At 44.4% G+C, this 24,707-nt stretch overlaps 1 protein-coding gene across 10 annotated transcripts in view; it reads left to right on the top strand.

Moving 5' to 3' along the window:
- Positions 1–3,757: 3,757 nt before the first annotated feature.
- Parp16 (poly(ADP-ribose) polymerase family member 16) overlaps positions 3,758–24,707 on the top strand; it is a 50,693-nt gene continuing 29,743 nt past the window's right edge. The window contains exons 1-9 of one of the 10 annotated variants that reach the window (XM_047541079.1): positions 3,758–3,817; positions 4,345–4,534; positions 12,150–12,287; positions 14,765–14,971; positions 17,962–18,133; positions 19,587–19,728; positions 21,595–21,676; positions 23,112–23,155; positions 23,942–24,386. In XM_047541079.1, the coding sequence (XP_047397035.1) occupies positions 4,364–4,534; positions 12,150–12,287; positions 14,765–14,971; positions 17,962–18,133; positions 19,587–19,728; positions 21,595–21,676; positions 23,112–23,155; positions 23,942–24,161 (1,176 nt within the window). In that variant the 5' untranslated portion in view covers positions 3,758–3,817; positions 4,345–4,363 and the 3' untranslated portion in view covers positions 24,162–24,386. Of the gene's footprint in view, positions 3,818–3,855; positions 4,535–12,149; positions 12,288–14,764; positions 14,972–17,961; positions 18,134–19,586; positions 19,729–21,594; positions 23,013–23,111; positions 23,271–23,941; positions 24,387–24,707 lie in introns of those variants that run through there. The other 9 variants (XM_047541085.1, XM_047541080.1, XM_047541081.1 and 6 more) reach the window with 9 other exon arrangements.

Consider the following 24,707-nt stretch of genomic DNA (forward strand, 5'->3'; position numbering starts at 1 on the left):
ATTCAGCAAATTTGTTTTTCAGAAATGAAGGAAATTATCAGATTAACAAAACTGAGAGCCACCATTCAAGAAATAGATACTAAAACGGCTGGGGGTGTAGATCAACAGTAGAGGACTTGCCTAGAATTTGAGAGTCCCTGGGTTTAATCCCAGGCAAAAAACAATAAGGAAGTCCATCAGGCTGAAAGCAAGTGACCTCAGATGATAGTCTGAGTCCCCTTAAAAAAAGAAAGGGCATCAGTAAAGGTAATTATGTAAATTGTATAAGACAGTATTAATGTACATTTGTTCTCCTTCCTCTTTTGCAAGAAGGGGATCAAACCCAGGGCCTGTTGTTGCATGCTCAGCAAATACTTTACCACTGAGCTACACCCCCAGCTTCCTCTTTTCTTGTTTTAATTGATTTAAAAAACAGTTGTATAAAATAACATATAGGGACTGGGGATGTCACTCAGTAGTACAGTGAATGCTTAGCATGAACAAGGCCCTGCAAGGTACAATATCCTGCACTAAAAAATAAACAAACTGGGTGTGGTGGTGCATGCCTGTAATTCCAGCAGCTCAGGAGTCTGAGGCAGGAGAATTGCAAGTTCAAAGCCAGCCTTAGCAATTTAGTGACGTCCTAAGCAACTGAGTGAGACCCTGTCTCTAAATAAAGGTCTGGGGATGTGGTTCAGTGTGGTTAAATGCCCCTGAGTTCAATCCCTGGTACAAAAAAAAAAAAAAAAAAAAAAGAAAGAAAGAAAGAAATATCCTCAGATGGTATCTCAAATTCACAAGAACAAATTAAGAGAACTAGAAATGATGAATAGGATTAATATAACAAAATGGTAAATATATACTTGCTCTCCTTTAGTTTTATTAAAAGAAATAAAATTATATGAAGTAGTAATGTGTTGTTGGGTTGGTAACATTTATGGACATAATCTGAATAACAATAGTGCTACAAAGAGCAAGAAGGGACAGAGCACAGTGGCACACACCTATAATCCCAGAGACTCAGGAGGGTGAGGCAAGAGGATTGTAAATTCAGGTTCAAGGCTAGCAATTCAGTGAGACCTTCAGCAACTAAGGGAGACCCTTTCTGGAAAAAAAAGGACTGGATGTAGCTCAGCAGCATAAGCTCCACCCCTGGGTTCAATCACCTGTACACACACACACACACACACACACACACACATGCAAAAAAAAGGGGGGGAGATGGAGGAGAGAACAGAGTGCTATAGGAGTTATATTTTTGTATCTGACTGGAATTAAGTTGGTATAAATCTGAAGCCGACTGTGATATGATGTATATGGTAAGCCCTAAAGCAATTACCAAGAAAATAATATTTTAAAAGAATTACAGCTGGTAGTGCAGCCCATTGTAGAGCACTTGCCCAGCATGCATGGATTCCTAACACCACACACACACAAAGAAATCCAGAGAGTGTCATGGATATTATCACTTGATTCTCATTTCAAGTGAGAATATCTGTTCAGAGAAACAAATTTCCTGTATTCATATAACCAACAATACTTGAAGTCAAGGAGGTATCAAGCGGTGGTTTTTGTCTTATGTTTGCAAGTGAAGAAGTGGAATGATAGATGGTTCCCATATCTCCTGCCCAGCAGCTTCAGTAACCTTGTAGTTGCTGGGTTCCATGAGACACCCCCCCCCGCCAGGACTTTTGGTTTCCTTATTTGAGGCCATAATGTTACCATTGGGATGGGCAGTCCAAGTCCAGGTCCTTGGTGTCCCGTACAAACAATTGAGCAACACACACACACAATTGACAGGCAAAGTACAGATTTATTTAAGGCAAAGGTGAAAGTAGCAGTCTGTAAGGTGGAGCAGAGTGGGCTGAGGAAGAGAGAGAGGATCAGGCGGTGTGTCTAGAAATTAGGGTTTTGTATGCTGAGCTATGTTCCCCTCCCTATAGGAACGGATTGAAGACCTTACCCCATTTGAGAGGGACACAAACCTCGTATCAGCAAGCTTTTCTTTATTCAGAATTTGGCTGTGGAGTTAATTGGTGGAATCCCTGGGATAACTCATTTTCCAGGTGGAAAATGGCGGTGGGCTGAAGTAAGGGTCTGGGTTATATAGGTTTCATTTAGGGTAGGACAGGAGGGTAATTCCTGGGGTTCATTGTATTGGGGTCCGCTGACCCATTAGGTTCAGGATCAGGAGCCAGTGAGGTGCCGGTTCCTTTTGTGTTCTTTCACTTTGGCTGAGGTCTGGGTCTTTAAATGACAAAAACTTAAATTTTACCCCATAAGGCGAGTGGGGAAACAGCTGCAGACAGGGGTAAATGTCCTTTGGATTTATTCTCCAAATCCTTCAGGTTATCTTATGATACCTGATTAAAATATTTTCCTTTTTTTTTTTTTTTTTTTGTGGTTCCGGGAATTGAACCCAGGGCCTTGTGCATACAAGGTAAGCACTCTACCAATCAAGCTATTCCCCAGCCCTTTAAAATACTTTCCAATCCCCCCCCACCATTGGTTACTTTAGAAAACCTAATTAGAATACTGCACATTTTACCCCCATTGGTCATTTTAAAATGCAGAACTTGTGGCTGGAGTTGTCATGGTGATAAGTCCTCAGTGGCAGGAATTGTCATGGTAATGGGACTTATACTAAACAGGAACATGACTGGTCTTTCTGTCTTGTCCTCATCAGAATCCTTCTTACACTCTACCTCCACCATCTTGGTGTCCCTGAACTCCCACCTAACAATAAGGCTATCACTTTTGGGTGGTTCTCCAACAGTCCATGCCTCTGACAACAACCACAGATATGATGTGGACTTCTGGGAGTAGCCTGTACCTACTGTTTGGGCTGGGAAGCACCATGGAGTCTAGGAGTCTGGTCCTGTTCTACCTCCTAAAGTCATGCAATGGCATGGACCAGTCTTCCCTGACCCCACACCTGGATGCTCAGGGAGGGGAAGTTTCTCTCTTAGAAGATTCTGGAAGGGTTGTGAGTGTGTGTGCGGGTTTTGTGATCTAGGAATTCTCCAACGTCTTGTGTTTAGATTTCCATTTGACCATGAAGACAAACTGTGGTGTTTTCACTAGTGAGGTAGGGGGAGAGACTCTAGTCTTATTCAGTCTGTAGGGTTAGTTCACTGTTTTCCTCTGCCTCCGTTTCTTATTTCCCCAGACTCCCTGTCAGAGAGCCCTCCAAAGAAGGATCTTGGGGCATTTGTGGCCAGTCACAAGCAATTCAGAGAATTATAGAGGCTGAAAGGCCTTTGGGTCTGGTTATGGCTTTTTTTCCCCCTTAATATATATATTTTTTGTTGGCGATATACTATTTATTTATATATGCAGTGCTGAGAATCCAATCCAGTGCCTCACCATGTCAGGCAAGTACTCTACCACTGAGCCACAACCTCAGCCCCTGGCTATGGCATCTTGAGCAAGCATTGTACCACTGTGAGCTTCAGTTTCCCTGACTGTTAAGTGGCTCCTTCTGTGCAGCCAGTCTGTCGTGGAGGCAAATAACTCAAGGAGAGATCAGGAAATAGTTCCCCAAGGTGAGACAGGCAGGCGCAGCCTGCTGAGCTAGGACAAAGTCAAGTCCTGGAGCGGGTCAAGAGGGAGCCTGAGTCAGTTCCTACCAGGGGCTGCAGTGAAGATGGCTTGCAGCTGCTTAGGAGACTTCGCCTGTCACTCGCCGGCGGCCGCACCCATATTAGCCCCGACCCTTGGGTTCGGAGTGGGCGGGCACAACCTGCGCCGCGGAGAGGCGGACGCGGGAAGGGGCGGGTACTCTACTCAGCTGGGAGGAGCGCGGAGCAGCGTGGGAGCGCGGCGGCGGGGTGGGGAGGTAGGCCCAGGCGTCGGAGCCTATCGGGCGGGCGGGCATGGAGAGCAGACGTGCGCTGCTGGCGAGCGCAGGCGACGCCGCGGGCAGCTGGGCCAGCGCCGGGGCTTCGGCGGCTCGGGGGGAGGCGGGGCAGGAAGGCACGCGCGGCTCCCTGGCTCTGCCGGTCGTCCTCCAGGGGCTGTCCCCAACTAGGGTAGCCCCTGCGGAGAACACGTGTCGGCGCCTTCCTGCCCTTGTCATTTCATCGCTGTCATAGCCCCTCCCCGGGCCTGGGATCTCCGGCCCCATTATCCCTGGTGCTGACCGGGTCTCGGCTGGGTCTTTCCTTAACCGGCTTGTCTGCTCGGTAGCCTGCGCCCTGGCAGAGGACGCTCGTCAGCATGTTCTCACCCCTGTCATCTCACCTCCCTGCCTAGCTGCTCCTCGGGCCTGGGAACCCCGGCCCGCGACGTCCCGTTGTCCCTGGGCTCAGGTCCTTCGCTGACCGTAGGCTGGGCCCTCGCCCCTGACCGGCGTGTCTCCCTCAGCAACGCGCCGCGACCCGGGATGCAGCCCTGCAGGGCGGCCGCCAAGGAGGCGGCAGGCCGCGACGTGTTGGCCGCCGACCTCCGGTGCAGCCTCTTCGCCTCTGCGCTGCAGAGCTACAAGCGCGACTCGGTGCTGCGGCCCTTCCCCGCCTCCTACACCCGCCACAACTGTAAGGACTTCGAGGCCCTGGTGAGTGTGTTCTGTCTGGGCGCTGCCCACTGCATCCTGAGCCAAGTGGTCTCTGTGCACCCAGGCAGTAGCAGCTCCACCCGTGTTAGTAAACATGCCAACCCTTAGACTCTTTATTCCCAGCCTGGCCTGAAGGAAGGTTTCCACCACCTGAGAAAACTCCTAACACCCTTCCGAACACACTCTCAATCACTTGGTGACCGCTTCCTCGTGTCAATGACAAGTGATTGCAAGGAGTGAAGTGAGAGATTTAATAGTAGCATAGTCCTCCACAAAATTTCCTAGCCTGACTAGCAATGGGCTATTGATCTGAATCGGCTGTTTTGATTAAATAAGAAGTTACCCATCCCTTTGCAAATTAGACACCCAGAGTTACCAAAACTTCTCAGACTTTGATCTTCAAATGCAGTAATACATGGGCACTACATTTATAAACTGTAACACATAGTACACATGTGAGCTGTTATTTCTCTGATGAGTCACAAGGCATTTAATTTCTTGCAGAGTTCACCTTAGGATCAGCATTCCATTTATCAGTTATCTTTGTAGTTCAAATCTTTGGAGTTACATAGAAAGGTATAACTCACCATATGATTCAATTAAAAAATAGAAAATTGAAATAACCTATAATCATTAAAGGCATTGAATTCGTAGTCAAAGGTTTTCCCTCGAAGAAAACTCTGGGGCCTAGTTGGCTTCATTGGTGAGTTCTACCAATCACTAAGGGAATAAACAATTCCAGTTTTATATGTATTCTCAAGTATTGAAAAAGAAGCTAGCATAGTCTTGATACAAAATCTCTTAAGGCTGATACTAGGAAGAAAGTTATACATCAGTGTCATTTGTGAGTATATAAATGCAAAAATCTACACTACATATGTAGATTGTTGTCCTTGGGAGGGCAGAGCATTGGTGAGGTCCATTGGTGAGGCGCATTTTGAAAGAGCCTTGTGGTGGCAGGGTGAGAGGGAAACCTGTTTAGGAGGTGTGGAGGAGAGGTGAAGATAAGAGGGACCAAACTCACTGGAAATGATGCCCCACAATTTAGTTGCATGTCATCAAGAAAGATACCTCCAAGTAGGCTAGAATGCTCAATATATTGTCTTCTGCTGAAGATACTTGGTAAACCAAATTGGGTTTATTTGATGAATGTGGGATACTTGCAGAGGGAGCCATGTATTGGTTTGATTTGTTCATGCTGTTTAAAATTTTATTTTTATGGGTTAGATCCCAATTGCCATCCGAAAAAAAAAAAATCTATGTAAGTAATGTTCGAATATATTCTGATGATTATAAAAAATACAAATGACTGGGTATAGTGGCACATGACTTTACTCCTAGCTACTCAGGAGGCCAAGGCAGAAGGATTATAAGTGTGAGGCCAGCCTGGGCAACTTCACAAGATCCTGTCTGAAAATTAAAAGGGATGGGGTTGTGGTTCAGTGGTGCACCCCTGGATTCAATCCTCAGTACCTTAAAAATAAAAAAATTCCAAATGATACCAATAAAGTACAAGTGCCCCTGATAGAGCTCACCCTATTCCACTCCCCTCCTCAAAGATATTCAAAATTGCTGTCAAATGGGAGACATAACTTTCCCCAATTTCTATAAACCCTCAGGGCACCATCAGCAACTTAGTCTCAGTCTTCTCCTTTATAGACTGCCCCCCATTATGCCAGTCCCATTCAGTCACCCTTTCTCTGGAGGACCACTGGCAGACTCCAATCATCCAGTTCTGTTACCATCTTCCTTATTGGGCATGATTGTTGAGAGAATAGCTCACGCTGCAGATTCTTGGCAATCTGTAGGCATGACTAGAATTGGCTGTTTCCCAGGAGAAGGCACCATCTCTGTGGGCATGCACACTTTAGATTTCGTTCTTACCACATGTCACATGCTTTATTGAAATGAACCAGAGAACTTGGTATCTAACCTGTATCTGTCTCAAAAGTGAACTTTCGTTTTTGGTTTTTCAGTGTCAGGAATTGAACCCAGGTTCTCAGGAATGTTAAGTGTGTGTCCTACAATTGAGCCACACCTCCAACCCCAAGATCTGCATTTTATTAAGATCCTGGGGTACTTCATGCACATAACAATCTGGAAAGCAGTGCATCTGGCTTACCTTCTTACCATCTACCGTTTTGGGTCTCCTGGTCTTGAAGGAGTAAGGGTACATTCTATGTTTTCTTTCCAGTCTCTGACTTGCACTGTTTAGACAGATGATTTTCTAATGTCTGTGTTAAAACTTGTTTAAGCTCTTCTCTGACTTCTCTCTATTGATGCCATCCCCCTCATTTTCCCTCCTGTTGTCCTGTTGTGTGTGTGTGTGTGTGTTTTGGGTTGTTGAGAAGCTGAAACCTCTCCTTATCCTATGCCCCAACCCCTAGCAGTTAGGAGTCCTTCCTCTGGGTTTCTTCGCAACTTTTAATTTTTTTTGGTGGTGGCGTTGGGGACTAAACCCAAGACCTTGTACATGTTTCCTTCAGTTTTTAGGATTTGCTCTTATATCCGTCTACATTAATCATTGTTTCTATTTCTTGTTATTTTCTTGAGATAAATTCTAAGAGGTGAAATTGTTGTTTCAAAGTCTTAACAGTTTTCTGAGGAAGGCCTCTGATGCTTATTTCCAGATTGGAAATTGAATATTGACATTTCCTGGGGGGAGATTATTCTTTATAAGGTTTTCAACCTTGGCTGGCCTTGCAATCACCTGAAAAACTTAAAAAAAAATTTTGATGTCTGCATCCCATCATTACAGATTACGATTTAATTGATCTGAGGTATAGCCCAGGCACTGGGAATCTTTTGTTTGTTTGCAGAAAATATGCAGTTTTAAAATTTTCCTGCTAGCTGATTTGATGATTTTCATTTCTCTTTCTGAGTGGTGAGAAAATGATAACAGTTAGATTTATTCCAGTCCAATAAAGTTTCCCCTTTCTGTACATACTTGATATTTCAAGGTATGAGTCTCAGTCTCTCAGTTTACCTTTTTATTTCCCTGCTTCTCTTAAAGATGGCATCTGCATAGTGGAGAAAGAAAAAGGGCACAGCTCTAAAAAGATTGGATATAAACATAGATATGATGTGAAATGATTGCTCATGGGTATGTGCCTAGAAGATGGCTAGAAGATGCCTAGAAGATGGCTCTGCCTAGGGAATGATGATGGTAGAGAGAGGGATGGGTCGGAACCAATCACTTCCTCCCTTCCCAGCCATTTAGGAAATACAGGCCTTCCTCAGCAGATTGGTGAGCAGTAGAGAGGGACATTTGATTGGTAATAATAATCTAGTATATAGCACTTTCACAACATTAATAGCACTTACTGCTTTCCTGGCCCTGTCCTGAGCTGTCTCTAATGTAACTGATTTAATCTTTTTTTTTCTTTTTGGTACTGGGGATTGAACCCAAAGGTGATTAACCTCTGAGCTACATCCCTAGCCCTTTTTATTTTTTATTTGAGACAGGATCTTGCTAAGTTGCTTAGGGCCTCACTAAGTTACTGAGGATGACTTTGAACTTGTGATCCTCCTGCTTCAGCCTCCTGAGTTGCTGGGATTACAGGTGTGCACCACGAGGCCCACCTCATTTCATCATAACTCAGTGTCATAGTTCTTTTATTTTCCCCATCACCATCAACCAATCAGGAGATGTGCTGGTGGCATGCCATTTTCTTGCTCCCTGGTGTTTTGCAACTTCTAAAAGCTCCCAAGTGGTGTTAGCATGGATGACCACTGCTTTAAAGGATTATCATAAGAGTTCTTTTGTAAAATAGACTCTGACCCCCAATCTGTTTTAATAAATCTGAATTTTCATACCTTAGGTTTGTGTAAAGCAAGGTATACCTGTGTGGAACTATAGGGTCTGCCTCTCCAGTATCCATCTGGAATCCTACCAGCTACACCCCTCTTGCCCATCTGTGTCTCTTTTAGGTGCCACTGTTCAGTTGTAGAGGTTGGTGACCTTTGGTTCATTTCCTTTTTAGCACCTCTACACATGTCTAGTAATTATAACTTACTAGACAAATAATTTTTTCAGTTCTTTCTTTTCTGCTACCACACACTTCAAGGACATTGCCTATCATTTACACTTGGGTAGCTCCAAAATTTTCTTGGTGGTAAGAATCACCTGTGACAAAATTAGTAAAACAGATTCCTGAGCCTCCCCAAAACCTGTGACCTGTGTGGTTGCAGACTATCTCCCAGACTACCTTGTCACCTGCTCAAAGCCAGAAGATTGAGTTGCCTCCTTCCAGTTCATTGGTCCTCTCTCTTCTCCATTATCCCATGCTGGTTCCAGAGGCTTCCCTTCTCAAACCCCTTTGGCTCTCAGCTCTGCCCACCAGTCAGGCCTCCCCCCCCCCCTTCTCTCCAGGTGGATCCTTCCTCAGTCCCCATAGCAGAGGCTGCAGAAGTGTGGTCTGTGGGCAGACAGATTTGTTTGTTTTGTAGCATTTTAGAATTAGGGAAATTAAAAACAAAAAATATACCAAGGCTGCAAGGCCTTGGGGGAAGTTGCCCTTAGGCAGCAACCACTGGAGCTCAAGGTGGGTGGCTGGGCCCTTTGCAAGGCTGGGGACTCCAGTGAACACTCACCACTCTTTCCCAGACTCCCCTTGCTCATTTTCTTCACCTCTCTGACCCTGGGGGCATGTAAGCCCTGGACCTACCTTTGTGCACCTGCCTGTTCACTTATCTGCCTGTCTGCCATGTTCTTTCCCCCCACCTGGAGAGCTCTGTGCTCAGCCTCAAAAGCCTCGCCATCACTCCTGGTCCACTTCATCCTGCCTGCTCCCTAAGCCTTTCTGTTTCCCTCTTCCAGAATCCCCAGGGATGCCTTCCTTCCTCCTGAATGTTCATTCTGCTCCATCCAGTTGTGGACAAATGCTTTCCATTGTCATGAGCTGTTGTTCAAAACTGTTTTCTACATGGAGGTTTTCTGTCTCTTGCTTCTGCTCCAGACTATATGTAACATCGTTGTCCCTACCTTTGGCAGACCTTACGCAGAGGCACTCACTGTCTTGTATTAGATGGAGAGTGGAGTGAGAATTCTAACAACATGCAAGATTAGCCTCCCAAGCAGCCTTTTAAAATTTTACCTGATTGCTCCTTTGGGCTAAAATATTCAGCCATTACTAAAAATTCCCATTCATTTGATAGGAGAGTAACATGATTAGAATGAACTCTGGAGTAAGACCACCTGGCTTCTTATGTCCCTACCCTGCCACTGAATAGCCGTGTGACCCTAGGTGAAGTGCTTAGTGCTCTAAGTCTCAATTTCCTCACCTACAAGATAGGTTATTGTGAGAATAAATGAGACAACATGTGCACAGCATTGAGCCCTGTGCCTGGCACATAGCAGTGGTTTAACAAATGAAATGGTAGCTGTTGTTGTGTTTTGAACTTTGTGCCAGTTTCCTGGATGGATGCTAGGGCTCCAGGAAAAATGAGATGTGATTGGTCTTCAGGGAGTATTTGTCCCAGCAGATTTGAGGTTGCTCCAGAGGGTGAAGTTACCAACGTGGAACTCTGCCATAATTTTTTAGTACAGAGGTAGTGGATGATTAGAGAAGACTTTACAGGGGAGGTGACTGTAGCAGCGTACAGTACTCAGCCTTGAAGACTGAGTGGAATGTCTTGCCAGGCATCAGCAGAAGCCTGAAGAAAAAACATAATTTGGGATTTGGAGCGGGGGGTGGTGGTGGTGGCAGGAGTTACTGATAGGTGGAGAAGCCAGACCAGATTCCCAAGGGCCTTATTAATAATGTTACTATTTAGCAGATAAAAATAGAGGCCACCTAGTTAAGTTTTAATTTCAGATGAGCAACAGGTATTTTTCACAGTTTAAGTGTGACCCAAGTATTGCATAAATTATATTTATACTAAGAAGTTTTTAGTGGGTAGCACTGTGGTACATGCCAATAATCTCAGCTACTTAGGAGACTGAGGTAGGAAGATTGCTTAAGCCCAAGAGTTCAATATCAGTCTGGGCAACATAGTGAGACTCACTCTATTAAAGTAAATTAAAAAAAAAAAAAAGATCTGAAACTTAACACTTAACTGGGCAAACTGTTTTATCTGGCAATCTTATTTGTGGTTTGATCCTCAAAAGGTTCTACTAAAACAAACTTGTTGGAGCAATGTGACAATTGAAATGGAACTGAAGGGAGATCAGTTAAGGGGTTAAAGAGTGTGGGCCAGTGGGAGGCCAGAAGGGCAGTACCCAGTGGGGACCCTGACTGAGCAGGTGGCAGTGGGAGGACTGGGAGAGGATTGACCCCGTAATGGAGCTCTGGAGAGGCCTGGGTATGGCATGGAGCTGGGAGTGGTGTCTTTCACCTGTCCAAAACGAATTCTTGAAAGGGGCCTAGCTAGCTGAATTCCTTTTGTGGGGCTCCCTGTGTCTCAGTCTGAACTGTGGGTAAAGGGTATAGTTCACCAATGGGATTTGGGAACAGTAATTGTGGGAGAGATGACTCAGCTCTGGTTCTGGGATAACAAGTGTGGATCAGAAACAGAAAAGAAGGGAGGGGGAGACCAGAGGAGCTCTGGGCTGGTACAGCACAGGAAGCAGGCCACACCACGAGCATCTCCTCCTTTGTGAAGAAGTCCTGACTTAACCCCACCTTCTACCCAGAAGGGACTTGCCTTGTCCCTTTAGTAGTTTTTCTTTTTTTTCTTTTTCTTTTTTTTTTTTTTTCAGCATTGGGGATTGAACCCAGGACCTCACATATGCTAGGCAAGAGCTCTACCACTGAGCTACATCTTCAGCCCTTCAAAAAATTTTTTGTTTTGAGACAGGTCTCACTATGTTGCCCAGGCTGGCATGGAACTTGTGATCCTCCTGCCTTAGCCTCTACAGTAGCTGGGATTACAGGCTGTGGTCATCCTGCAGTTTATATCATCTTTGTTATGACAGTGAATACTTTTTAGTCATAATTATTTAGCTTTCTAAATAAATAATTAATATCCCCACTGGGGTCCTTTTGAAGCTTTTTAAATGTTTCCCTTACCCCCCTCATGGAATAGATGCTCAAAGGCCCCTGAGCTAGGACCACAAAACCTGGGAGTGAAGCAGGCGGGTGAGACCATAAACATGACATCAAATTAGCACCAGCTGATTTTCATGCTGAAGGGAAGAGGCTTTGCTAACCCTTTACTCACATCATGTGTTTAGTACCACCTGCAGCTGGGTACCATCCTGTACTCAGATGTATTAATATCCCTGCAGCAAAATGTATCAGTTGTATATAGCATAAAGACTGAACAGGGCTGGGGGTGTAGCTTAGTGGTAGAGCGCTTGCCTAGCATGGATGAGGCATTGAGTTCTATTCTCAGCATGCATATAAATAAATAAACAAGGTTCCTTCACAATTTTAAAAATATTTTTTAAAAAAGACTGAACAAACTTAAGAAAAGAAAAGAAAAGAATGTTTAGAGTTCAGAGCTTTCAGAGTTTGGTGTTCTTTGGAAAAGGTATGGTATACCTGTGAATCTCCCTTGCTTTTGGGAAATTCCTTGATACGGAGTGAGTGAATTGGGTCTGCTTTACCACTAGAGGGCCCCTGATCATCATTTTGTCCAGCATCCTTACTAATGGACGTTTCCCTTGCTTCAGCTTGCAGATGCCAGCAAGTTGCCCAACCTGAAAGAACTTCTCCAATTGCCTGGAGATGAAGACCAATGGGCCTGGGACCTGGTGAGCTGGATTTTATCCTCAAAGGTCCTGACAATCCACAGTGCAGGGAAGGCAGAGGTGAGACTTTGGTCTGTAGGATCGCAGATTCCTAGGGCTGAAGGTTGTGGGATAGCATGAATCCAGTGGCTTTGGGACAGCTCTGTGCACCAGAATGGCCTGGGAAGCTTGTTAAAGATGCAGTTTCCATGCCTTGTCCTTTTACTGAGTAAATTGGGGGTGGGGTGAAAAATACAGTTTCCTGGACCTCACCCTACAGATTCTGATTCTGTTTCTGGAGTTGGGCCCAGAAACTCTGTACACTGGCAGTGCAGAGCTGGATTCTGCCTTGTACTATCTCTGTGATCTTGAGTAGGTTACTGGGTGCACTTCAGTACCTCCGTTTACTCATCTGTAAAGTGGGGATAATAATTGCATAATTCCATCAGGGAACAGATGATGTAAATGAATTTTTACACTTAGAGCAGTACCTAAGGGAACATACTAAGGACTCAGTAAATGTTGAGTATGACTTTATTTAACAAGCACTGCAGGTGATTCTGATAAGGGTAGACACTGACCACACCTTAAGAAACATGGGCTTAATCCAGTCATCAGGAAACAGCCAGGCCACAAGTAGTGGAAAATGTCAGTTCTGTGCTCACTGTATCTCCTTTCCCCCATTGGCAAGGTGAGAATGTTAATAGTTACCTCAAAGCAGGGCAGTGACCAAAGGTGTGTCACCCCACAGCACAGTTTCTGGCACAGGTCAGATATTCCATCATTTGGTTTTCCCAGGGGCAGGCTGGGATGATGAGGTCCAGAGTATAGAACCTGATTCCTGACCTGGTGTTCTTTCCTCTGAGTGGCAGCAGTGGTTTATCTGTGCTATTATTCACGTAACTAATCAATTTCAATTTGAGAGCATTCCATTTTACAAATTTCAAAATGGTGTAGAATTTGGTACCTTGGGTTCTGGGATTTAAGGGGCATCTGTCTGTGTTGAATGGTAAAATAACATAAAGAAGGCTGAAGAGGGAGTCAGGAGATCACATTCAAGGCCAGGCTTACTAATTCCTGAGTGATCCCTGGGTTTGGCTCTTGTCCTCTGTTGAACTGATGTGCATTTGTTTATCTAAACCTCATATGGGCATCAGCACCTACTAGAGGTTGAGTGCTGCATATAAAATAGATATGGCAGTGGTTTCTCAATTTATTATTAGGAATCAGTTAAATTTCCATTAAAATGTGGGGTGTTAAGACCCAGCATTATCAACTTTTTATTTTTCCTAAGGATGTTAGCCTATTGGGAATTATCATTTTATAAAAAGATACTTTAATACTTACAAAGGTCTTGACCTCAGAAGAAAGGACAATTCTTCCAAAGGGAAGGATCATGGCAGCTTTACATCAATATAAATATATCTATTATATTTTCCTTCTTTTTTTCAATCATTGATGACCCAAAGGCAAACTTTGTTACAGTTTGGCTTTGGTCTGTTACCTACTATTTGAAAACTATAGGTTGTAGTCTCTGCCCTGAAAAGGATTATCCTCCTTGAGAAAAGAGCGTACCCTTCTATTATCAATTAACTTTTGCTGAATAACAAATCATTCCCCAAATTTAGCAGCTTTAACCAATAAAATGAGAAACACTGATTATGTCTTATGATTCTGTGGGTTGGTTGGGTTTTTCTGAGCTGGGTGGGCTCAACTGAGGCTGATTGACCTAAGGTAACCTTGCTTACATTTCTGGGGCGTTAGCTAGGTTGACTGCAGTGGTTGGGGCCTTTCTCTGTGAGGCTCTTTCCCCTAGCAGTCTAGCCTGGAGTAGATGGAAGGGTCTCTAGCAGCAAACAAAGAGGTCAAGCCCTTTAAATCTGACATATGTATATTAAAGCCCCATTGCTAAAGCAAATCATATGGCCATACCCAGATTCAAGGGGTGGAGAGGTAGATTTCATGACTACAAAGTCACATTGCAAAGGGGTATATAGACAAGGGTAAAAGGAAAAAATCTGTGGCTATTTTTGCAACTTATCTCTCCTTTCTGGCTCATGAGCTATGGTAAAGATGGAACAGAGGATATAGATGAAGGAAGTGTTAGGAACATTAGAATGTTTTCTAGTTAGAAGGAGCAGTTCATGCTTCTCAGCCTATCATAGGGAAAAATGTTATTAGAGGAAAACAGTCTTGTGCTACAAGCTCTGAGCTTGCTTATAAATTAATGACTGTCCTCACGACATAGGAGTCCGTACAGGTCAAGCCCAAGTCTTTGGGAGGCCATTTTTATAGCACAACTTTTGTCAGCAGGTGAGGGAACTGGAGATTGAACCCAGGGGCCCTTTACTACTGAGCTACATCCTCATCCCTTTTTAGTTTTTATTTTGAGACAGGGTTTTTCTAAATTGTTGAGGCTGGCCTCAAGCTTTAGATTCTCCTTCCTTAGCCTCCCAAGTTGATGGGATTACAAGCTTGTCCCACTGTGCCTGGCCCATTTTTGAAGCACATTTTACCAGCTTCCTAAATAAAATTATGACTCTTTTCATGTTTTCAAGTTTGAAAAGATCCAGCAGCTGACTGGTGCTCCTCACACGCCTGTCCCCATCCCGGACTTCCTATTTGAAATTGAATACTTCGACCCAGCCAACGCCAAGTTTTATGAGACCAAAGGAGAACGAGACCTAATCTACGCCTTCCACGGTAGCCGCCTAGAAAACTTCCATTCCATCATTCATAATGGCCTGCACTGCCACCTGAACAAGGTGGGCTCCAAGGGCACCCTCTGACATGGGGGAGCATGGAGATGTGTGTGCCAGAACCCCTGGGGGTTTGTTGGGGGAGAGTGGCATGGAGGTGGATAGGTTTACTAAGGCCTTGCCACCCAGAGTATGGTCTGCAGACCAGTATTTGTGGCATCACATGGGAACCTGAGAAAATGCAGAATCTTGGGCCCACACTTGGCCCACCTGCATTTTGACAAGATCTCCAGGTGATTCCTAAGCTGATTAGTTTGAGAAGCATCCATGGTTCCAAACCTTGGCTGCATATCTATATCACTTGGGGAGCTTTAAAAATTTCCAGTGCCTGGCTGCACCCCCAGACCAATTAAATCAGATTCTGGGAGTGGGATCCAAACATCAGCATACTTTATTATTTATTTTTTGGACTGGGGATTGAACCTATGGATACTTTCACTGAGTTACATCCCCAGTTCTTTTTATTTATTTTTAAATTTGGAGACAGGGTCTAAGTTGCTGAGGCTAGCCTCCTGCCTCAGCCTTCTGAATCGCTGGGAATCCAGGCATGCACCCTTGTGCCCAGCTGTCAGTATACTTTAAAAGCCCTCCAGTGATCTCAGTATGTGCCAGCCCTGGCTATTCAGTGTGATCCCCCACTGATGGCACCTGTGTTACCTGGGCTCTTACTGGAAATGCGGAGTTTCAGGCTCACTTCAGACTACCTGATTAGAATCTACACTTTAAAAAGATCCCCAGGTGATTCATAAGGCACTGATGTTTGAGAAGCACATTCTTAGGGGACATTCTAATAGTGTCAGCCCTGGGAAAAAATGAGGGGTATGCCACAGAGTGCCAAGGTGAGGTCTTTTCCCTCTCTCTTGAGCTGCTTTCCTCCCATTTTTAGAAGCTTAAACTGTCAGCCACCCCTTCTCTGCTGGCACTTATTTTACCCCTCACTAAAGTGTAGGAAGAAGGGTACAGACAGGCCCTTTAGCTGAACAGACTTGGCAGCTCTGTGTTCCTGGGCGAATTGACTTAAGCTTTCTGAGCCTCAGTTTCCTCTTCTATAGAACAGACCTCTATGACTCTCCTTGTGGCACATGAGAGAATTGAAAGAGTTCATTATACAAAGGCTTCTTCATGTACTTAGTGTCAAGGAAGCAGTAGCTGCTTTTATAGGCTATTGGAGAGGGCACCTGGGGTAGCTGGAGGGAGTGGGCTCCTCCCCATTGTGGCAGCATCTTCCTTGTCTGTGAGGCGCTGGCTCCATGAGGATGGGCTCTTTTGGGGCTGATGCAGCCCTGAGGCTATGGAGATATTTCCCAGCCCTGCTGCATCTGATTAGCGCTGTTGGGTTTTTCTGAAGATGACGGGTTTGTTTACACTGGCTCTCAGTTTCTTATTACGGCCAGGCTACTGGAATCTAAGGGCCTCTGCTTTATGCTGGAGCCAGCCTGGAGAAGCTGCCTGCAGGTCATAGTTTTATACACCCAACTTTCATTTCAGTGCCTCCAGGGAGTTTGCTGTTTAGAGGCATCTTATAAGAGTCCTTTGGTAAACCAAATTCTCTTTGGCCTCTTCTACTTGGATTTTCAGTGAGGAACTTGCTTGAAGAAGCCCATGTGCTCGATGAGGCTGTGAAATTATTTTCATGGCAGAGAAACCCCAAGCTTCTCACTCTAATGCACCTCTGCTCATAGCAGCCTTTCACAAGATTTTCAAGTCTTGAGAAGGGCAAACACATGGCAGGTGTAAAGAGAGAATTGATGTGGAGTCAGATCAGAGGGTCCCTGGAGAAGGTCTGTGTCAGCTTTTGAGACATGGGGACATTGCTTAACATGGCAAGGAGCTTCCAAAGGCCTCACCAAGGTTTATTTCCTTTTCCCCTAAGCTTCACTTACCAGGCTTAGAAAATGCAGCCTAGTGCCACTGAATAGGACATTTCTGAACTCCAGAGCACAGCATGTACATAAGTGAACTCTTCAAGTCTACACATCATCTTAAGATGTCCTACTGTGGCTCATGGATAGCAGTGGAGTTTCAGTTCAAATAACAAAGTCCATCCATTGGTCTGCAGCTACCTGGGATATTATGAGGATTCTGAGCAGTTTGAATAAGTGCCATGAATATATTATTATGTCAACCATCATGGTTGATTATTGATGTCTACCAGAGGCAAAGGATTTGTATTTTCACCTTGCAGGTGCCTCACCTGCTGTGCTTCCTTATGGAGGGTACAAGTTAGCACCCACCACTGGGAAGCTGTCTCCTAGACTCTTAGATACAATTTTCTTAGTTAACACCAACACAAAAGAGTAAAACTTACCCTGTCTTTCATGTCTCTTTCCTTCATTTCTTCCCTCGGTTCTGAGAGACTTGTTTCTTTTCCAAGTAGTGACTCAGATTAGCCTCTCCCTCAGGTGCGACTTCCTCCCTGTACATAGGGTGTGACTTTGCTTTGCAAGTCCAGCGATACAACTATTTATGCAGTCATGTAGCAGGACTTACTATACACATTGTAACAGAAGAGCCTGTGATGGAACACCCACCTCTCATTGTCACCACCATTTCATATATGTGGGTATCCTGCTTGATGTCTGCTGTATATCATTTAATCCTCACTATTACCTTACGAAGGAGGCACCATTATCACCATTTTGTGAATGTAGAAAGAGGCACAGAGAGTTTATATAACTTGCCAGCTTGTTGGAGAATTTAAACCGAGGTCTATTTGGACTCTGTTACCTGCTTTTCTCACTAAACCTTAACTACAAGGAACTGCTAGTTTGCCAGACTAGGTGGCCAAATCCACAATGAGTAAAACTGTTGGTAGGTGGAAATGTGTTTAGTAATATACTCTATGTTGATGTCACAGGTTATTTGATCCTTTGTCTTAAAAGGCTTAAACCATTTTGTGTTTATAACTCTATTTAAGAAAGACCAGTGCCCTCTTGCTGTGCCAACTCTGCATTCACCAGTGTGTGCTTCTTTTCTGTTGACCTCTACCATTCCAGACATCCTTGTTTGGAGAGGGAACCTACCTCACAAGTGACTTGAGCCTGGCCCTCATTTACAGCCCCCATGGCCTTGGGTGGCAGCACAGCCTCCTTGGCCCCATCCTTAGCTGTGTGGCCGTGTGTGAGGTCATTGACCATCCAGATGTCAAGTGCCAAATCAAGAAGAAGGGTGAGTGAGCATGCGGTCCAGAACTCGCTGCAGCCTCTGTTGGGGTAACAGGTTCTTGTTGGCCCAGCTGTTGGGTGGAACACCCATTGCATGCAAAGGGATGACCTGGGTTCAGAGCAATGCAGGATGGGGCCTGCCTTCTAGGAGGGAAAAGTCTTTTTAGGGTTTGAATACACATTGGAAAAGATCACTTACCTCAAGGTGGTAAGTAGGAGGACCAGGTGAGGAGGTTGACAAGGCAACTCAGAGGAAGGAACAATCATGGCAGGTCCAAGTGGTCAGGGGAAAGCTTTGGGAAGAAGGCAAGATCTGACAAAAAAACTGAATGTAAGGTGAGAACATGGGCTCCTTAAGAATTGAAACTATGTCTTTTTATTCTTGGGCACCTGGTGTCAGCAGAGAGCCCTGTATGTACTTGACATTCAACAAATATTTGCCAAACTAGAGCTAAGAACACTGGGTCCAGATCCTCTGATCTACCCTGGTGTGGGCTGGAGCCCCAGAGGATGTGAGGGGCAACTGAGGCCATAGGGAGCAAGTCCCAGGTTCTCCAGGGAGCAGATGACTGGCTGGCGGCCCCATCTCCACTGCCCTGATGCGTCCCTTAAACTACATGCCCTGTGCCTCCTGCTGTGTTGTCTTCCTCCAATGCAGAAGAGTCATAGAACTGTCATTCCGGTCTCCAGAAATGGCCTGTCAGTTTTCCTAAGAAAAGGAGAATTCAGAAAACTGACTGTTCTGGCCTCTAATATAAAACAACTGGAATCCAGAGGAGTCGGCACAGGTCCAACACTACACTCCCAAACCAGAGGGCATGAATATTTGCACTTGTAATTCTTAGGAAGTTTGCAAATGGTGACATTAAACATCAAAATAAAACTTTGCAGCCTCTGCTGACACACAGTTTGGCCCTGTTTTTGTTCATTTAGTTTTTTTTTTTTTTTTTTTTTTTTTTTTTTTTTTTTTTTTTTGGGTAAAGACTTTTTCATGTGATCAAAGGAAAAGTTTTTCTGGTTTTAAAATAGTCTTGGTAGGAAGGGTGGAATAAAGTATTCCAAGAAGCTCAAATCTAGCATGGTTTATTAAAAATACCCACTAAGGGCCTTGTTTCAGTTCAAGTCCTCTGCCCAGTTGTAATTTTTTTTTTTTGGTGGCCATTAATTTGCTGCTTCTTTCTGCTTTTTCCACTCACTTGCATTTTTCCTTCCTTACCTCTTATTTTTTCCTATTCCTTTCCCTTCCCCCCGTTTGTCTGCCTGCGTGCCTGCCTGATTCTCCTGTTTAGTGCTGTTTCACATACACGCACAGACTCACCCCTCAACCTGCCAGGGCTTCTGCTTCCTTAGGAGCGGGAGACTTGACTCATTACTGTTCCTACTTTGCTTCTTTAGTTAATTGTAAATTGCCCTCCTACCACGCCCCAGTAAAGATGTGCTTTACTTGCCTTATTCAGATTCCAAGGAGATAGACAGAAGAAGAGCGAGAATCAAACATAGTGAAGGGGGCGACATCCCTCCTAAGTACTTTGTGGTCACCAATAACCAGCTCTTGCGAGTGAAGTACTTGCTGGTGTATTCACAGAAGCAGCCCAAGAGGTAAGAAGGATGGTCCCCAGGTAAAGGACAGAAAGACAACTAAAGGCTGTATTCAGAGTGATGGCTTCACTTTACCAGGGCTGCTTTCCCTTCAGCCTTAGGCCTCCACTTTGTGTAAGGTATATAAAGTACTATGCTAGAGACGGTAAGGAGGGCATATGAATCAGAGATGTGCTCTTGACACTAAAGGGACCTTGTAATCTAGTGAAGACAATAGGAAGATTTATAAACACAGGCCTTTCTTTGAGGGATGGAATGAAGCCAGAGTGGTGACCCTTTAGCCACTAAGCTCATAATTGTGGTCTGAAACCCACTGATTTAAGCTGAGAGGCAGGGCAGCAAGGGGACACTGATTGAAACTGCAGCTCAGCTCAGTCACTTCCCCCCATGGTTGTTGAACCTCTGCCTGCCCCTTTATGGATCTGAGATGCTTTATCCTTATCTCCAAAATGAGGTGTTGAAGCTGGGGGTGTGGCTCAGTGTGAGAGCACTTGACTAACGTGCTTGATCCCTGACCCTTCAAAAAATAAATGAGCCCTTAACTGGACACAGTGGCACACGCCTGTAATCTCTCCTAGGGAGGCTGACTCAGGAGCCTGAGGCAGGAGGATCAAAAATTCAAAGCCAGCCTTGGCAACTTAGTGGGACCATAAGCAATTCAGTGAGACCCTGTCTCTAAATAAAATATAAAAAAGGACTGGGGATGGGATTCAGTGGTTAAGCACCTCTGATTTCAATCCCCAGTATAATCAATCAATAAATAAATCCAGTGAGAGCAGCAAATAAGGACCTTTGGCTCTGAAGAATCATGGTGGATGTCTAGTCCCATCTCAGCACTGTGGTGTGGGAGGATGTACAAGGTTCTAAGGGTTAGAGTCACTTTGAGACCTTGTCTTGTTGTTGGAGTCCATCGTAGGGCTTCCTATGCAGATCAGCAACTGGTGCACTAGTATGACCAGAAAGGGGTCACTTTTAAAGTCCTACTTCTTCTTATTCATACCACTGGTTTCCATGCTTCCAGACTTTATATACCAGTAAAATCTAGCCTCCACCTAAACTTGGATAGTCTATATAAGGTTCCTGAGTCTGTGGGACAGTAGTCTTAGGGTTTAAAAAAAAAATCTGACTACTTCTACTTGAATATTTCAATTGGCCCATGCCTATAATCCCTTTCACTTAGGAGTTTGAGGCAGGAGGATTGCAATTTTGAGACCAGCCTCAGCAACTTGGTGAGACCCTGTCTGAAAATTAAAAAAAAAAACAACAACAACAACAACAACAAAAAAACAAAAAATAAAAAGGAATGGGAATGTAGTTCAGTAGTAAAGCACCCCTAGGTTCAATCCCCAGTTTAAAAAAAAAAAAAATACATTCCTTTTCCCACTCTTCCTAGAGTATGTCTAAGTGCACACTTGGATGATTTAGAACATCTCCTAGTGGGTCAAAGAGGGTTTCCCAGCTCGGATTTATATCTGTACATGTCTAAAAGGAAAAAGACTTTTGCTAAGTGGCCTGCCACCCTCTGGGCATACACCCTGAGCTGGATCATTCTTACAGATACCAAAGTCTTGCTTAAGAAAAGATGGGTTATAAAAGGTAAAAGAGGACCTACAAAAGGGAAGATCAGGGTGAGCTCACTGCATTGCTGTCTTTGCGCATTTAGAAAATGTTCTGTTGAAAGGCTTATTGGTGCCAGAGCAGACAGCTCCAGATTTCTTGGGCAAAGCATCATGAAGCTTCACTTCATGGCTATGCAGAGGATGAAATTCATCATTTCATCTTCTTTGAGCCAGAATTTGTTGCATACACTTTAAAAATTTTTTTTTTTTTTTTCCTTCTTGCCAACATCACTCTTTTCCCCTTAAGCAGGGCTTCGAGCCAGCTCTCCTGGTTTTCCAGCCATTGGTTTATGGTCATGATGTTCCTGTATCTGCTGCTGCTGCTCATAGTGAGTGTCATCAACTCCTCTGCTTTCCAACACTTTTGGAATCGCGTTAAAAGATAATCTTTCTGTGTCTGGTGTGGGGACCACCTCAACCATGTGCCTTATGATATTGTTTCCTACCTCCTGTGCCTCATGTCCGACCAGGTCAAGCCTGGGGACTAGTTGAGGGCCACAGGACAATTTTTTAATATGCCGTAAATGTATTGATTGCCTTTGATGATGCTCCTGGCCACACTCCAGTCAGTTGGGACCCCTGGCCGCTCACTTGTAGTTTTCCGGGGAGCCCTCCCATCGGCTCCTTCCTAAGCAGACCTAGGGAGTTGGTTCTTCAGCCAGGGCCAAAGGAAAAAGTCCTGCTGCATTTAAAAACAAAGTGTCCAAGCTGTCAGTGGTATGTTTACAATCATTCCTGGCGGAGCTTGGCCCTTTCTCTAATGCCTTCTGGAAGGCGGAACGTGTATAGTGGGGACTATAAATCACTAGGCGGTTGCCTTGTTTTGGCTTGAGACACCCAAGAGGGACAGTCATGTTTCTCATAAAAATCAGTGGGATGGTTTTTGGATTCCATCCGTTCTTGTATGTGAGTGCAAAACATTTTAACAGTTTTTTCAAATCAACAAACAGTCCTCTGCTATAGCTGTACCTCCCTCCCTGCAAACCATGCATGAGAAAGGAGGGAGTCAGGGCCCTGATTTTTAAAAGAAATATAGACTTAACAATATAGAGCAACTCAAGGCATCTTTTTCTAAAAATTATCCACTGTTGATTATAGCTGAAATGGAACCAAATGTTTGTTTTCTGACTTTTTAAAAATAGCTATTTAACAAATTAGTCTTTGTAAACTAAGAAAAGGAAATTTCTAAACCTAGAGCACCCTTTGGCTGGGATGCACAGCCTCTTTCCTAGCTGTGTTCTAAGTGAGGGATCTGAGCCTCAGGCTTGCTCCTGTTCATATTCTCATGAAGCTGCCTTGATTGTGACCTGCCAGCCTCAAGTGCCACATTATAGGCCGTCGGCGGGCTGCTGACCTTGGAGACAGAGGCCCACTCAGTGTGTCACAAACATATGATTGAGCCTCCTTCAGAGGACTCAGCCTGGGCTTTAATGTGTAGGAAAAGCTTTGGCTGCCTAGAGAGCTGCAGCCCAACTTTGCTGTGTCGTCTGTTCCCTTCTTCCTGCTGATTTTCAGCTGTAATGGAGCCCTGTCCAATTTCAGAGTGAAATTGCTGTAAAGAGGGGGAAGAATCATTTTTCTACAATTTATAAATTGTGAAAAAGCCACTATCATGGTTTTTACATTGAATATTGAAACATTTCAAAAATAATAAAGATATTTTCCTAATTACTAAGTTGTCTTTGTGGCTGCTTTCAGCCTCAGCCTGAGTTGGCTGTGCATGTCCTGTTGTTAAAAATCGTATCCTCTCTTTCCTTGTTCAAGGTGCCCATTTGCTGGAGAGCGTGTATCACCAGGATATCTAGTAGGTGGGATTTGTTGTCATTGTCCTCACAAATAAGAGCACCTACAGTATACCAGGCACTAGGAATACAAGCAGGATCAGAAATACCCCTACCCTCATGGAGCTGACAGTCTGGCAAGGTGGGCAGATGGACACATGTTTTATGTGGTATTATAAGAGTTTTGGGAAAGGCTTGGCAAGGAGCCCCGATATAGTCTGGGATCAGAAAGCATGGAGCTGACACACGTAGTGTGGCAAAGCACCTTACATGTACTGATTTCTTTGGTCTTCACAGAAGGCCGTATCAAGAGATGAGGAGCTAAAATCTCAGAGTTTGCCCAAGGTTCGAAGGCTTAGAAGTGGTCAAATGGGGAGTCACACCTGGCAGACTGATTTCAATGTCCATCTCACAACCAGTGTCAGTTTAAACCAAGAGAGTGAGAAAGAGTGTTTCATGTAGTGGGAAGAGCACATGCGAAGACCTGCGGTTCTTGGAGAAGCTAAAAGTAGAAGGGTTGTGAAGGGAAGGAAGGTGGTGAGAAATTGGGCCGGAGAATGGGGCAGGGGCGTCTTGAAAGACCTTAAAACTGTTGGCCAGGAAAGCCATTAGGAGGTTTTAAGCAAGGAAAATGCGATTTTGTTTTCAGGAAAATTACAGGCTGGTGGTTGGAGAATGGATTCAGGATTCTTTTGAGGGTTAAAAGAACTGATTGGATAGAACCAGCACAGAAAAAATAGATGATATTTTTTTGGCTGCTGCTGCTGTAATTATTTTATTTTTATTATTTTTATTTTTTTAATGGTCCAACAGAGCAGAGAGAGCCTGCAAAGGAGGCAGAGCAGGAGTGTCCAGAGAAAACAGGAGGAAGTCAAGACAGCAAGGTGTCACCGAAACCAGAAAGGAGGGCTGGATGATCAGAGTCAAATGCTGTGGAGAAATAGGATTGTACCTGAGAAATGTCTGTTGGATTTGCAGTGTTAGGAGTGGTGGCAGTGGAGTTCCTGTAGGGAATGTGGTCAAAATTTCATAGATGTGGAAGTTTGTATGTAGTTTCCAGGAGTTCTTAGTTCCTCAAGACCTAGCCATACATCTCAGATTAAGAAACCTGTTTTGACTTGACTCTGCTGTCACATTAGCTTGCTGTTGGAGAGCAGGACTGAGGAGTGGATCTCTTTCATTCAGGCAATATTTATTCCAAACCTAACTATTTTTTTTTTCCTATCTCCCTACCATGGCCAAAAAAAAAAAAAAAAAAGATAGAAAAGATGCTAATGCAGAAAGCAGGGCTGGGGATATAGCTGAGCTGATTGAGTGCTTGCCTCGCAGGCATAAGGCCCTGGGTGTAATCCCTAGCATCACACACATACACACAGACACAAAAAAAAAAAAAAAAAAAAAAAAAAAAAAAAAAATGGTGATGTACTACACCTGGCATGGTATGGGGATGTGAAGATAAATAAAAAGTGATCTTACTCTCCAGAAGCTCCAGGACTTCAGATAGGTATATTTTGATGTGGGGGACAGAAATCCCTGGAATCAAGAGGTTTGAGTGGACAAGAAGGCAGGCTAAGGCAGA

Source organism: Sciurus carolinensis, chromosome 2, assembly GCF_902686445.1.
Source record: "Sciurus carolinensis chromosome 2, mSciCar1.2, whole genome shotgun sequence".
NCBI lineage: Eukaryota > Metazoa > Chordata > Mammalia > Rodentia > Sciuridae > Sciurus > Sciurus carolinensis.